Source organism: Carassius gibelio, chromosome B18 (genome assembly GCF_023724105.1).
Source record: "Carassius gibelio isolate Cgi1373 ecotype wild population from Czech Republic chromosome B18, carGib1.2-hapl.c, whole genome shotgun sequence".
In the NCBI taxonomy this organism is placed as follows: Eukaryota; Metazoa; Chordata; class Actinopteri; order Cypriniformes; family Cyprinidae; genus Carassius; species Carassius gibelio.
In genome coordinates, this window is record NC_068413.1 from 19,827,563 (window position 1) to 19,843,922 (window position 16,360).

General features: G+C 36.7%; 1 protein-coding gene across 5 annotated transcripts in view; it reads left to right on the top strand.

Annotated features, from left to right (window-relative positions):
* The first annotated feature begins 430 nt into the window (after positions 1 to 430).
* The window catches only part of kifc3 (kinesin family member C3), a 42,343-nt gene continuing 26,413 nt past the window's right edge, over positions 431 to 16,360 (top strand). Inside the window, exon 1 of one of the 5 annotated variants that reach the window (XM_052582102.1) lies at positions 431 to 684. Coding sequence is in view for 4 of the 5 variants with exons in the window: in XM_052582097.1 (XP_052438057.1) it covers positions 13,517 to 13,816 (300 nt within the window). In the remaining variant the exon portion in view is untranslated. Of the gene's footprint in view, positions 685 to 12,577; positions 13,817 to 16,360 lie in introns of those variants that run through there. The other 4 variants (XM_052582097.1, XM_052582098.1, XM_052582099.1 and 1 more) reach the window with 4 other exon arrangements.

Consider the following 16,360-nt stretch of genomic DNA (forward strand, 5'->3'; position numbering starts at 1 on the left):
TATTTTAAATCATAACCTTACTCTACTAGTTTTGAAATCACTAAAAACTCTTTATTTTTAGGTTTAAATTAGAGTAGACTCTGAAAGTCAGGATTGTTTTTTTTTTACAGTGTCAGGTGTTTACCCCATGCATTGTGCATTTACAGGAATCTTAGCAGCGTGGGTGTAAAAGCACAAGTTGTCTTCTATTGAAACAAACGGTGTCCACCAACATTCCTCTTTAAAATTTATCCGAATACATGTTGTGTAAAACATAACATCTTTTTTACTTCTAGCTTCTAAATTAAAGACATTTATCCTAACCAGAAATTAAAGTTCTTGTAGTGTGTATTATTACACGTCTTCTTACCATCAGGAGGGCTGACTGAGAGTTTGATTTAATAAGGGCTGAACAGTGGCCTGGAGTCTGTAACAGGATGGGAACGCTTTCATTTGTCCTTCGCTTGAACAGGAGGAGCGTTTGCGTCACTGCAGTCAGCTGTGCGAGCGCGCGCGTCTCGTGCTGCATGTTTCAGTCGCGCGTGTTTATCTTCACCAGAGACTACAACACTTTAAACTCATCCAACTGTGAGATAAAACACCGCTTTCGACCGGCCCATAAAAGAAGAGTGGAATAAAACTAGAAGGAAACGGGTTAAGAAGGAAACAGGGCGGAGGAAGGAGTTTGGCGTGCTGGCCTGAGACGTAAGCACATTCTTTCACTTATAAATCGCACATGTTTTATACTTTATTAATCAGCGAAACCATGACGACTTTATAAAGTTCAAAGACCAAAACACGTGCAACTGTCACAGTTATAGCCAATTCTTTTTTACTTTTAATTTTATTTTACAGTAATGCAAACTCGTTTAATAAAGTCAATATATGTTGTAGAACATCCTGAATCATAAACTAAACATCCTGTTTCTCTGGTTAAAATTAAAATATTGTTCTTGCGTTTTCTCGAATGAGAGGCGGTGAATGACTTGAAAGAAGTCAGCTGTATTTTCTCTCATTTAAATTGTTATGGTAATTCCGCTATAAATGGTTAAAACTTAAAACATAAGCTGAACTATGTTTTCATCGAGTGAATGTTTAAGTGGTAATTCTCGGTTTCCACAGCAGTATTTTGGGTGTATCAGAGTCCGGGTGTGCCCTGTGCAGATCCAGCGGATGTTCAGTGAACTAGTCATCATGTCCCTGGCTTGTAAAAAATAAAAAAGGCAGTGGGACGCTTTGAGTGCTTCACTTCTTTGGTTAGATAGTGGCTGAAGTTGTTGATTAAACGTTATCATGTGATTACTGATCTGATGAATCTTTGACAGGAGGACACTGTGTTTTTAAAACCGGTCCAGCTGTTTACGCCTGGGGGAAGTTCACCAACCCAAAAAAGTTAATTTGGATTTCATTTACTCCTATCATGTTGTTAAACCTCAGACGTTTTGTTTTTCTTAAGATTCTTTTGAAGCCATTCGATGGATTTTGGACCGAAATGGAAGTTATTCCCTCATTATTTTGATCTCACTGTAACTATGAATGTTCATGAGAAGGTTCAGTGTGCATTTCATGAATGAAGATTCACTTAAATCAGATCAATGAATTGGGTGATTTAATTAAAAGGCAAAAAAGTCTAAATGCTTTAATCAATCTTTTTTGTTGTTGTTGTTTTTACCACCTACTCCAGTTTACAGCTCAAAAGATTTACATTTATTTTTAATCTTATGTGGCTTCAGAAGAATTGGAAAAATAGCAGGTGTGATTTGTGATATTTTTTTTTTTTTTTTAAGAATAAACTGAATGCAGGATTGCCTCTCTAAATTCTCCTCTACACTGCATGTGACCAAAAAATAAAATAAAATAATAATAATTGCACCTTGCACCATGACCATTACTGAAGAATGCTTCATATTCAGTCATCTTCTAAACAGAGGTGCCTAAACTTTTGAATACAAATGGACAAAACTTGATCGAGGGGCCTAAAGATAAACACATTATGTTTCATTATGTCCAACCATATTATATTAAAATGTTTGAGATTTCTATTTTTTTTTCTAATAGTTATAAAGATAAATTACTGTTTGTATAAATAAAAAATAGTATTACTTTTTTTTTTTCCTGTTTTTTTTTTTTTTTTTTTTTTTTTAATGAAAATGTGCATTTTCAAATGTGCACAAATTGTGCTTTTTTTTTTTTTTTTGGGCCAAAGCAAATGTAATCATGGGCCAACTTTGGTCTGCACCCTGGTTTGGATATCTCTGCTCTACGAAGATACTTTTTATAATAACCAATGAAACTATGCATGCTAGAATTGCACAACTTCCATTACAGTGCATTGTAGACAGCACTCTTCATAAACGTATTTTTTCTTTGTTTGATGGGGTGTGAAACTGACATAGGTAGACATGTTGGGCTGCCTTGTCCAGTTTGTATTCTATGATTCCCGAATATGCCCTTAAGTACATTCCTCAGCGCAGAGTCAGTGTGAACAGATTATGGCACTGACACTTTTCATCCTAGAGCTGTGTGTGTTTGTTGAGGTAGAAACAAACTGTCACTTGTTTGCTGTCAGACTTGATGTCTGTCATGTCTTCAGGCAAATGAAACCGATCGAGGTTATTCCAGTACTGCAGTTGTGTAGAGTGAAACATACAACAAAACCATTATGTGAGAGAATCTTTTGCCTTGAATTGAAAATTGAAAGATTCATTAGTCTGTATCAGAAGGATTTATCAAATGTGTCCACAAGGGGTATAAGGGTTGACACATTTCTACTGAAAAAGAAAAGGGTTAAAGGTGTTTCAGTTCAGTCTGCTTGTTTTTTTCTTTCTCTTGCTGTACCGAACTATGAACTCAAATTGACTCACAGTACATAATGAACGCTCATTTTTGAGGACCGTTACACTCCTAGAGATCATTCTAAATTCATTAAAATGTTTGAGATTGGCATGATAGTTTTTTTTGGAGTTCTTGTGGTGTAAATTTTTTTTAATGCACAAGTATTCTATGCAGCGTCCCATGTATATGAGTTCATACAGTAAATTGTGTGTATAACAAGACACATTACAAAAATAAGTTACTTTTAGATTAAGTATACTCATACTTTAAGAAACTGCTGTCATTGCTCGACATTAACTAACAATCATTATTGCATGACTCTGACTATTAAAATGACGTTTTTAAGAAGATAATGAGCGACACTACTCACAGTATCACCTTCATTTTGTGTGGTGGTATAATTAAGGAATATCCTGTGTTGTGTATAACCATAATTTTCTTTTTTCCTAATTATACGTTAGTTAAACTGCATAAACAGCTGAATTCCCTGAGACACCGTCACACCCTCTGTATACTGGCAACACAAGGAAGACTTCATGTTACATAACTGCACTGAATCAGAGACTGTCCTCTAGTCAAGAAACACCTCAGACCAACAGATGGAGCTGTGCTCCACAATCCCTCTGTGTTTATGGGCTGGTATCTTCAGTGTGCCAAAGAAAGGTTTCTGAGAGTGTTTGTGAGAAAGTGCGAAAATAAGATGAATTAGTTCAACAAATCTTCTTATAGGCCACGCATTTGAGTTGTAACATTTTCTGGTTAAGAGGCTTTGATGTCTTTTTTTTTTTTGTATCCTCCAGCCTGAAGTAAACTTTACTGGGTGCTTCTGCAGCACAATGTGTGCAACAGATGTCAGACACCCAGAACGTGGCCATCTCACCACATGCTTGTACATATTCTCCTGTACGCCTCGAAGGAGACTCTGACTCACTCATGAGGTCACTGCTCATTGCCAGTAGGTCGGGTCAAACCAGTGTTCCCACTGAGCCTCACTTTTCTGACCCTTTCTGCCCAGACCAGTATCCTCCGAAGAAACCAGTTCCTTGAAAATGTATGCACACACTGTTTCTCCAACAAAAACATGAAAGCTGAGGTATTGCATCATACATTAGTGGACATTAAGCCTGTCATTTTGAGGTTTCCCGCCCTTTTCTGTTACTCTGTAATTTGCTTCAGAAATAGCACACACTGAGGGCATTGTGTGACAGCAAAACTAAATTCATCTCTGCCTGGAGACACACAGAAAGCTTGTGCAAGTCTCTGCTGACTTTCCCTTTCTGAACTCACTGTCTTGTTGCATTAATTGAGAAGAGTCTGAATGAGAGTGGTGGCAGCTGTCAGCTTTTTCTAATCCCACTGCTCACTTTGCTGAAATATTTCTGCTGTAAGCTGCTTAACCGAGGTGGTCGTGTTCGGTTTAGCCTCTTAACTAGAAGTTGCATACCTAAATGTGTTTGCAAGCCACCTGCACGCATACACTTTATAATTCACTGAGCGATCAGTGAGACTCCACTGAAAGTTACATGCAAATATTTGTCTTGTTTGAAGACCTACAGTTGAAATGTGTTGGAACATTAAAATGCATTGCATTAAGGATTTTATTAAAGGGGGGGGGGGGGGGTGAAATGCTCGTTTTCACTCAATATCCTGTTAATCTTGAGTACCTATAGAGTAGTACTGCATCCTTCATAACTCCAAAAAGTCTTTAGTTTTATTATATTCATAAGAGAAAGATAGTCTGTACCGATTTTTCCCGGAAAAACACTACCGACTGGAGGTGTGACGTGTGGGCGGAGCTAAAGAATCACGAGCGCGAGTAGGCTTTTGCGTTGAGAGCGTTTGGAAGCTGTGACACAGTGAGGCTAAAAAACCAACCAAAACAAACTATGGCTAACAGTCAGATTCAGCATATATTTATGATCCAGAATCAGATCCCGAGGCTGAAACTGAACGAGAGCAGCAGCAGCAACGACTCGCTCCGAGCGGGGCTCGAACCCGGGTCTCGGCATGGGAGGCGGACGCACTAACAAGAAGGCAGAGATATTTTAAGCAGTTTTACTCACCGCCTGTGGTTCCAACACACGTTTGTGACCCTTTTTCGTTGGGATTGCATCATCCTTAAGTAAAAAACGATACGCAAATCCGTCGTCAAACTGGGCCTTGTTTGTAAAACAAGCATCTTCGAAATGCAGGGAACAAACAAAAACACTTGCACAACTCCGTTGATGCTCTGTAAAAATAAACTCCATCCACTGGTCCCTTAATGCTGTTTTTTTTTTTGGTAATCTGTGCAGGGTTGTCTTGCCCTGGCAACCAAAAATACACTCCTTTTGTGACATTTCGTGACGCTCTCGCTCTGATCAGTGTCTGTTGTGCTCTCAGTGCTCTGCTATACGGGAGCGCGCGCTCTTCCGGCAGAAGTGCCTCAGGACCCATATAAGGAAATTCCGCTCCATCTAACGTCACACAGAGCCATACTCGAAAAAAACTTTCCGAAACTTGTGACAAACCGGAAGGAGTATTTTTGGAACAGAAATACTCCTTCAAACGTACAACTTAATTTTTGAAACTTTGTCCATGTTTAGCATGGGAATCCAACTCTTTAACAGCGTAAAAAACTCAGTATGCATGAAATAGCATTTCACCCCCCCTTTAAGTGATGTGGTCATATTCGGTTTAACTAGAAGTTGCATACCTGGGTGTTCGTGTGGCACCTACACCCATACACCGAATTATTCATTGATAGATTGAGATAACAGTGAAATTCCATTGAAAGCTTTGTGCAAATATTTGTCTTGTGAAACAAGTACATCTTTCATCAAAACATGGTCTAGAATAGATAAATTATTTTAAGTAAAAACAAGTGTTGTTAAAGTTTCTAGAGTAGTTGTTGAAAGTATGTTTATGTGAAGATCTGCATCTGTGGTTACTTTTTTTTTTTTTTTTTTTTTTTTTTTATAAACATACCCCAAAAATTTAATTTTCCAGCTGTTATACTAAAAGATATGTAGGGGTTTTTGAGCTGAAACTTCCCAGACACATTCTGGGGACACCAAGACCAATATTGCATGTAGTAAAAATGGGCATAATAGGTGCCCTTTAAGTATCAGATTCTGGAGTTGGAATTGTTTTTTGATTCCAAAGTTCCCAACCTTATACAGTGGTGAGTATTGAGACACTTTATCCATACTTAAAACATTCAAAACGCCCACTTCATTTATATAATCAAAAACATGATCGATTTTTCTTTAGAAATAACTCAGAGTCATTTTTGCCTAGTCTTTGGTGTTGTTCTAAAACTGTTTATTGTACTTCAGTGGAACACAAAATAAATTCTGACGCATCCCTTTCCTTTCCATGGTATTACAATAAATACTGAAACCTTCAAACTCCATAAAGGATATAAAACACCACTGGTCTGTTCATTGTAATTGCATGGAATATGTGCATGTTTAGTTCTTCCAGACTTTTACTTTGTTTATTAAGGAGAAAAAATCAAACATATTTGGAACATCATTGTGAAGACTTGTCAAGACATTGAGGCCATTTGTTTATACGGCTGTACTCTGATATCCAACTTATGCAATTGTATTGTTTTATTCCTAGCAACACTAGAGTCTTTGTGTTCACCTGTCATATAAGTTTATTGACTTTTTATCAGATCACATACCATGCAATCATCCATTTAAAAGTCATTTACATTTGGAATCTTGGAAAAACTAAATCACAACATAGCAGATATTCATACTGTTCACATGTTATATATAATAACATCTGTGTGGAAATCTCATTCTTTTTTGGAATAAAACCAAACTTTGTCATTTGGCAATCTAAATCTGCGTAGATTTGTTAATACATAGATTCTGAAGTAGTGCCTGTATACTTTTTTAATGCAATGCTGTTCTAATTAGAGGCTGATCAATTGATTGGCCAGCCGATTTTTTATTAATCTGTGGAGCAGCTCACACTCTGCAGCTGCAGCTTGTTTACACATAGCTTCAACTAATGGCAAGGCAATACAGCCCGTTTCGAAAGCAGAATTACATTTTTCTCTACTAGAATTGATGCTGGAAAGTTAGCATTCATAAGTGCAACAATCCTTGGCACGTGAAAGTAGAAACGTGTTCAATTCAGATGAAACTTCTGTGCTGATTTGAACTTGCATATTAACTTATCATCCAAAATCCAATATCGAATATAGCAATATCCTCCGCGATCTCTTAATCAGTTATGAGCAGCAGGCGGTGTAATATGTGTGAAATCTTTTATTTTTGTTATCACTGTGGCTATTTGACATATAGCAGTGTTTCCTATTCATTGAGTTGTTTGTGACGGCTCGTCACTATTTAAAAACTGACCACCACAAACAGATTTTCCAAAAGGCTTATACTTTGTTGAATAAAATTTGCTCTTCACGTTTCAAAATTAAAATGCAGCACAGGTTTTTTTATAAAAATGAATTTTTGAAAAACTTGACTGTTTTCAGAAAAGATTCAATGTCTTCGATAAAGTAGCATTTTTGAGCAGCGCTTATTTGATTACAGCCAGGGCCGTCCAGGTGTGGTGAAAGGTGATGACGATTATAGGGTCCCACGGCTGAGGGGGGGCCCACAGCGGTCTCAACCAACTGGCTGAAGCCAACCTAAAAAAAAGCTCAAGAGAGCTGATGGGCCACTGCTGCACATCGTTAAGAAAGCTTATCGTTTTCATGTGTTTTTAAGCTTTGCAAATTGAAACATTCAAAAGAGTTTAAAGCATTCAAGCACAAGATGCAGAAAAACTCAACTGAGTACTTGTGTGCCGTGTTCTTAAGTGAAAGTAAACAGTGGAGAAAGAAATCAGATGTGTATTATTATAATGGATACATTGTCTCTTAAAGTGACTGCACCTAATTTTAATGTTAATCCACGAAAATGAATTTAGAAATAATCTAAGAAAATCACTTACTACTCTTCACTGAATTACTTTGTAGTTTTAACAAGAATTAATCCACAGCCAAACCGAACATTATTCATACACCAGACATTTTTTATTATTATTTATTAGTGGGTTTAGGACACTATATTTCATTTATGTAAGTGAGTATAGCAAAATAAATCGAACTGTGACATATTATACCCAGACATTCTTCATACTTGTTCTAAATTATACTTTTCTAAACTATAGCAAAAAAACTGATAATATGAGAAATGTTGAAGGTATCTGAATACATTTTGTTTTGACTGTATATTTTCTTTTACATTGAAGACTATGCAGGGCTATTTTATTGTTCGGTTTCTGTAAGTGTACAGCTTCAAACTTGAAAAAGCTTAAACATTGTGTAAATTGCACAGATAAATAAACAGAGATAACATACAAATTACCGTATTTTTTGGACTATAAGTAGCACCTAAGTATAAGAAACATCAGTCCCAAAATACGTCATGATGAGAAGAAAAACATATAAGTCGCTCTGGACTACAAGTCGCATTTATTTAGAGCCAAGAACCAAGAGAAAACATTAGCGCTCGTGGCTGTAGACGGTAATGTTTTCTCTTGGTTAATTTCTCTTGTTTCATGTCAAATATTTTGATAAGTCGCACCTGACTATAAGTCGCAGGACCAGCCAAACTATGAAAAAAAAAGTGTGACTTATTGTCTGGAAAATACGGTAAACAATTTCAAACAGGGCCCACTGGTACAACCTGCACCAGGGCCCCACAAGCCCCAACCACGGCCTTAGCATTAGCAGGGAAACCACTATATCTACCTTCCAACAGCACCTCCTGCTGGCAGAGAAGCAATTTGCTGTTTGTGGTATACATGGTTGTCTGTCAGTAAACAAACAAAAAGCATGCTTCAGAATTATTTTGAGAAGGTGCTTAAGTTTTGAGCCATGTATTATTATTCTAAATTGGGCTACTACTACTATTACTATCTTGTACCCTGTAATCATTTGCTCAAACTCACTTTTACGAGATTAATAGATTTATATATATATATATATATATATATATATATATATATATATATATATATATATATATATATATATATATATATATATATATATATATATATATATATATTTTTTTTTTTTTTTTTTTTTTTTTTTTTTTTTTTTTGCAAATCAGCCAAACAAATCTACAAAAAAATTGGCATCATAAATCGCCCATCGGCTGCCCTGATTTCTAAATATCGACATCGGCCAGTGAAAAACCAATATCGGTAGACCTCTAGTTCTAATGCACAGTATACTGAAGTGTAACGGACTGATATGACGAAATTTTGAACAAAATCAGGCCGAGTTTGTTTCAGCATTTCAAAACAGCTGAGCAAAGCGAACTTTCGTGGGTAGTTCGTTTTGGCTGCTAAACCCCATTGAGATAACATTGGTCCATGGCGATTACACGATCGGTGGGTGTGTTCTGGAACTCCACTTTCTTTGATGTGCAATTCTTTTTTTTTTGTTTCTGTTCTTTTCTCATTCAGTGGAGGTCAGGCATGAAAACAACATCTCTTAGTCACTAGCAACTTAAATACACTGTGTCGAATAGCTCAGCTGCCACTGATATATCCGCACCTGTATGATGTTTTCAGACTATAAGCCTTTTACACTTAAAGACTGGAATGGGTCTTTTGTATTGCAAACATGATACTGCCAATCATAATTCTTTTGTCTATAATATTCTGACCATTGGTACCCGTCTCACACCTCGATACACCATCATTGCGTTTTTGGTTGTAGTGGTCGACTGATATATTGCCAAGGCTGATATACCTGTCGATTTTTGCTTGGCCGATGTGTTCGAGGCGGGACTTTTATTTTGACGGAGCTGAGAGTGGCAGTGTGCCTGAGCGCACACAGTGCTCACACCCATAGACAGTAAAAGAAATGGACACAGCGACCCCATTGGAACTCAATTGAGACAAATGAAGCCCAGTTTTAGCGTTTTTTAGCACTTCCGTTTCTGACGCGCAGACTCAAACGAAGCTTGACGACGTCAGCAACCTGTCTGACAGCTGTAAATCTTCTAGTAGCTGTGTGTGCAAACTGCCATCGTTAATCTTGCAGAGACGGCGAGTTTGAGCGGGGAGTTCTTTGTCGTGAGTGAGCAGGAGTAAGTATTCTGATTAATTATTTTGTATAGTATTTTAAAATGTAACGCCAGTACGCCATATTAAGTTAATTGCCTGCGAGCTTCTCCACCTGTCTGTACGGTAATGCAACAGAGAGACGAGTGGTTATGACGCAATCGTTAGCCTATTTTTTTACAAAAACTGTTTATACGGGGCCATAATGTAACATAGAAGGTAATGGAGCCCTTTATACATTGTCGTGTATCTTTAGAAATAAATAATGGACAAACAGAGTCTTTAAACGCCTCAGATGTAAAGTTATTCGCTGTCAAAGTGACGCCAAAATGAATGGGAGTCAATGGGAATGCTAACTCAAGTGAAGTTCTGCTACAAGATGGCAGCACGCAGCCGACTTCAACTTCCGGTCGAGTTCCTTGCCCCTTGCTCACACCATCTCTCTTGTTCACTTTCGTTGCTAACAGTTCTGTCTACAGATAGAAGTCTGTCTAATAATCAGTATTATATAATAAAAGTATAACTATTGCTTTTATATTAGGACTATTAGTAATAGAAAGGAAAAAATTATAATACTTCCTTGTTTGCCGTCAGCATTAAGAAAATACACATTTATACAATTTAAACCAATCTTTGAATGACTAATGAACATTTAATTTCACAAACCTTGCAAACTTCGTTGAATCCAGCTGTGAGATCTTGTGAAGTGGGGATCCAGCATGATTGCGTGTTCTCTGTATAATGGTCAGTCTGTTAATTGAATGCTTTAAACTTTAAACATTATTTCAAATTATGCTGCACTTTATGCAATTGCCCACTGTTATATTCATTATATAATATTATATATATATGCCATTTTCACTGTGTGCTGTATGTAAAATGAGGCTAACCTTGGCATTATTTGAAAAATATGATTCCCAATGAACACAAACTTCCCAGAACACATAGTGCCCTGTTGATTACAGTGGTTACTTTCTTTAAATTATATTTTTATTAAAAAAAAAAAAAAATATATATATAAATATATATATATATATATATATATATATATATATATATATATATATATATATTAGGCTATATATATTTGTGTGAAATACTTTCATCTAAAGTATAAATATTTTTTACACATTTATTTTTTTCATTCATTGTCAAATGATTTCAAATTTCTTAAATATAATAATCATTTTTAAAAATCATATCTGCTTTATATCAGCTATCAACCCCCTGCCTTCCAAGATATTGACATTGGCATTGGCATCGGCTGTCAAAAAAACACATATCGATCGACCACTACTTTGTGATCGCAAAAAGTGTTTTTCTTTTTTTTTTTTTTTACATGCACATTTGACAGTAGCTTGAGTTAGCATGCAAATGTTAATGTTCATTATCAAAAGCTGTAACATCTGTAAAAATTTGAACTAATTTTGTCTGGTGAAATTTAACTATTCTGAATGTTGGAGTTTCATTAAAATTAACAGTTTGTCTTCCATAGATTTAAATCAAGATAACCACAATTATATAAACCACACATATAACACCTCAATACCATGGGAAAAATATAGTTTTATGGTCTCTAGGTATTTGTATGAAAAACAGTAGTCTATATATATTTAGTATAAATGCGCAAACACTAAAGCTTTATTACAAAGAAATATGTAATTACATTTCATTACCTCTTACATACATTTAATGCATGTCTACATTAATAATATAGTACAATTTGATATGAATATCCCACATTGTTGCCACAATACCAAAGTGCATTTAGTGTTACTACAGTAAAACCATAGTAAATGATTAAGATTGAAAATCCTCTGGCTGTATTTTTGTGCACAGTGTTTCTAGAGATAAATGGGCCATGCGGCGGGGTTCAACATTATATTGAACTCTTGTTATCCTTTTATTGAGGAAACTTAAATCATGATAATTATCATTATTGTTTTATCGTCCAGCCCTTAAACACACCTGAATGAAAATAATCAAGGTCTTCAGACTCAGAAGAAACTTGCAGGCAACTGTGTTGTGGCGAAACTCTAGAGAGTATTGGCCCTTCACGAACAAGATCGGACGCCCTTTCTCTATAAAAAAAAAAAAAACAATTGCATTCCTCTGCAGTGAAATTATTTGAAAAGTTTTTTTAAGTGTTTTTTAATAAAATGTGTAATTTGCACTTTAGTCGTTTGAGCATTGACTACTTCATTTGGTTAATTTGGTTAGAATAGGCTCTACTGTTGATTGTTCTGCGACTGACAGGCTCCTAAAAAGGGTAATGAACCAGAAGATGGTCTTTTGTTTGTCTGCGCACATCCTGAGAACGTGACACAATTATTTTTTTTCCAGAACAAAACTTGTTATCTTTTATGACCACAAATCATAATTCAGCCTTCGAGATCGACACTGTCAGCTGTGGGCCATTCCCTAAGGTGCCCACTTCTATATTATTTTCTGTTTATTGTCAGAAACATGATGGACGGGTTTGTAAGACGCAGTTCGACAAGGTCATATCACCATGGCAACGACCAATCAGAGACGGGCTTCTTTATCCACAGATTTTTAAGTTGATTTTCTTCTTTTTGCATAGATGCAAACAGTGGTTACATCATCGCTAAGCTCTCTGTACTGCAGTGACAGATGGACACCATGAGAAAAGGGAGGGAGAAAGAGTGAAATGCATTTTCTCTTTCAGCAGAGGTGTGGGACTTTACCCGCAGCGCAGAAGCGGCTGGACTGCGACCGTTTGGAGTTTTCCCAGTCGTATGGACCACAAACTGGGATAAGGACTATCAATACCAGGCGTTATGAAAGAAGGAGTGGACTGACCCATGAGAGTTTTATTCCTGCAATCCAGAGACTGTAAAAAAAATACAATAAAACCATTGGTGACGCAAAAAGAGGCAAAGACTTGTTGGATATCAGCTTGTGCCAGTGGAGGTTATGATGCTGATTTGGTGACTCATGATGACTCAGTTGATCAGATTTCTCTGGAATACACCTGTAATCTGAAAGTTTTCCAAAGAGGAGGAACGGAGACGTATTCAGAAGCTATTTCTGATTAGCTAACTATTCATCTATTATTCAACAAGTTTACGTCTGTTTGCATTGGCTTACATGAGCTTGTTTATCAGGGTGTGTCTTTATAGATGTGTCCAGTTAGGTTAAAATGGCTTTGTGGGGTTTAAAAGCAGGTGTGCTTTAGTCGGCCCTCCCTTATCCTCCTTTACAATGGGAGATGAGAGCAGCCATCTCATTTGCTGATCAGATCACGGACAGATTATCAGCCTAAATGAGCATTAGAAGAAGTCGAGCTCTGGGGAGTCCATGTTCTGAACATGTAGCGTGGTGAAGAACTGGCGGGAAAAGAAGCAAGCAGGCAACTATTCTTGGTGCACTTTATTCCAAACTTTTTGGTTGCTTTTATTGACCTGTTAGACTGAATCTCACCTTTACACAGGGCAGTGCAGTAGAGCTGATATCACGACTGTAACTTCAACCAGAAGATAGGGTTCTCTGCTTACACTGACCCTGAAACGGGATCAGCCAGAATGACTTTTTAGGGATACTCCATCTCTTTATCTGACTGAACGTGTTGTTAGACCTATTTTTGACTCTCTTAGTCAGTGCCAGCATGTATGTGCTGTGCACACTGGTGTTGCTGTCTCTCCACAACCTGTTTAAGAGACCCAAGGTCCAGGAACCCTCTGAACCCAAAGCTATCGAGGGTCCCGAGCAACAAAAACCAGATGTAACCAAACTGGATCGCATAAAGAAGAACAAGCACCACTTGAGTGAAGGTTCTGGACCACTAGAGACCTCAAGAGTGTCTAGAGAGCATGACTTTGAAAGATGCTTGGATGGACCCAGCAGAGCAAGTAAAAGAAGATCTGTGCACCTGGATAATGTGCATGAGAGGAGAGAGATTGCACAGGTGAGACTGAAAATAGAGGGGAATGTAGGAATGTGTGTTTGAGGTTGATCTTCATGTCTGTCTACTTTGCTGATACATACATGCTGGTCACTGTCAAATTAGGTTTATTTAAGGTTATTATTGTTTTTAATCTATCTGTTCAGAAGCTGAAAGGGGTTCACCATGTTATGTTGATGCTGGAAAAACTCAATTTAATCCAAAATGCAATTACTTATTCATTTAATTTCCTCATTATTTATGAGTGTTGTATTATTGATTTGGCGAAACATCAGACGCTTTGCTGGTTGAAGGTTTAGGCTCAGTTTCTTTGGACTGTTAGAATGTGTAAATTTCCGTCACTGATGAATGTCTAGTGGAGCTATTTTAGTCAGTTGGATATGTTTCAAGACGCTCCGTGGCTCATCCAATTGTTCTCAGCTGTTTTGTGCGATCGGCTGTTTTTAGACTAGTAATTCAGAAAGTGAAAGATTTGTAAATATCAGCGTGTTCTTTTTACAGAGTGTACTGTACAGTGCATGGGGATTTTCATGTACCTGGAAAAATATTTATCACGCTGTCCCATTTCTAATGTTCTCTGCTGTCTGATGGACCGTTTTAGCGGATAAAATCCTGAGTGGTTATGTAAGCAGTGGGTTAATCAGAGAGCTCCCTGTCCTCTTTAATCGTAATTTAGTTCATTGGGAATGCGCTCAATCTACCACTGTTCCTTTTACTTAATCTTTTTTGCTTTCACTTGTTGGATCAGCAGAAATCTTTCCTTGCTGGAATTGGTTTGATAGAGTGCTTCTTCCACTAGAATCAATTCTTGAAAAAAACTTCAATGGTTGCAAGCTTTTTTTTGATGTTGAACTCTTAAAAATAAAGGTTCCAAAGGGGGGGTTCACTGCAGTGCAATAAAGAACCATTTTGGGTTCCCCAAAAAACCCTTTCTGTCAAGGAATGGGGAATTATCTGTGTAAAGAACTTTAAGAAAAATCCAAGAAATATTTTTTCACTGAAATGGTAAAAAATTCAATGGGTGTAAAAGATTGTTAACCTGTTAGCCAGCACCCCCCATTATGGGACTCACACATGAAAGTGCTCTACCAAACTTATCATTTTAATAGTTTCCTACTTCAGTGTTTTACAAACATACTTGTGGTGTCTTTAGAAAGAAGACTCTTTGGGCTTCACTTTTTATCAACCAGATTTGATAAACAGATGCCGATAAAAGTACCTTTTATTTTTAAGAGTGCATGTTCAAACTTTCTTTTGATGATTTTGATTTATACACATATACCATATATAGGGCTGGGCAATATGACGATATAATTTTGATATTATTTAATGGTACAGCAAAATACATTGTTTATGGCAATACGTTTTCATTGTTTTAATGATGGCGGTCTTACATGCATTACACGGGATGCAGGCAGACGAATGAATAACAGCATGCGTGCACTCACATCACGTTGTTGTGCACGTGGTCATGAAAACGTAATGTTTGCATGCGATTTTAAGCACTGCAGTTTAAAACAACTGATTTTAGTCAATTGAAACACAAACAACAGAGCTATATGCGTGTGCGATCAGCTGCTAAAAGAGCTTGTGAGCATTTTGCCACTTTATTGGCTTTTGAATGATTGCATAAACACTGCGTCCAAATGCAAGAATCCTCAAACACAGTCATTTAGGTCTTAAGGGAATGTAAACCGTTGCGAGAGAAAGTGCATATGTAACAGTACATTGGATCCGGACTTCGGTCTTAATGTAATGTCTTGTGTGTACGTGTGTGTGTGTGTGTGTGTGTGTGTGTGTGTGGATATATAGATAGGTGGATATAACTGTAATTTGTTTCTTGTTCTTACTTCATCACTGACTGTTTGTATCTCCAGTGAGCTTGAGGTTTTAATTTTTTATTGTTATTTTCTTGCATTAGCTTGATATTGACATTGCTGACAAGGATTATGAAAATTCTATGGAATCAAATCTTAATATCATAAAAAAACTTTATTTAAAGAAAATATAATCATATAAAGATATATAAAGTTATCGAGATATACAATTTCTCACATCTTAATATAAGATTTTGGTCATATCGCCCACCACTACCATATATTATTTGTAACATTGCCTATATGTGAGCGAGTGGTGCAGTGTGACAAAATAAATGGTCATAAAAAAACAGTTCATGCGAATATATAAATGCAAACTCTTGTTGCTACTAGAAGTCAATTCCACATTTCCTAAGACATACATGTTGCAATCTTAACATTGCCACAAGGGGCGCTTCGGTTACCTTTATGGAAAGTTGATCTTCTTATTAGTGTGTTTAGCTATCAGAAAAACATGGTTTAATTAAATGAATATTTGAAAGGAATTATAGCCACTTTTGATGAAGCACAGCAAGACTGAAAATGTTTAATGTGCTGGCCAAGCAGATGCATTCACATGCTTTTTTTATGGTATGTTTTAGCCATTATTAAATTATGTTGTCTTTCGAGTGTAGTTAAAGTGTTAAAAGTAAAAAGAGATGCCAAAGCATGTGTAACTGTCAGGTTAGTA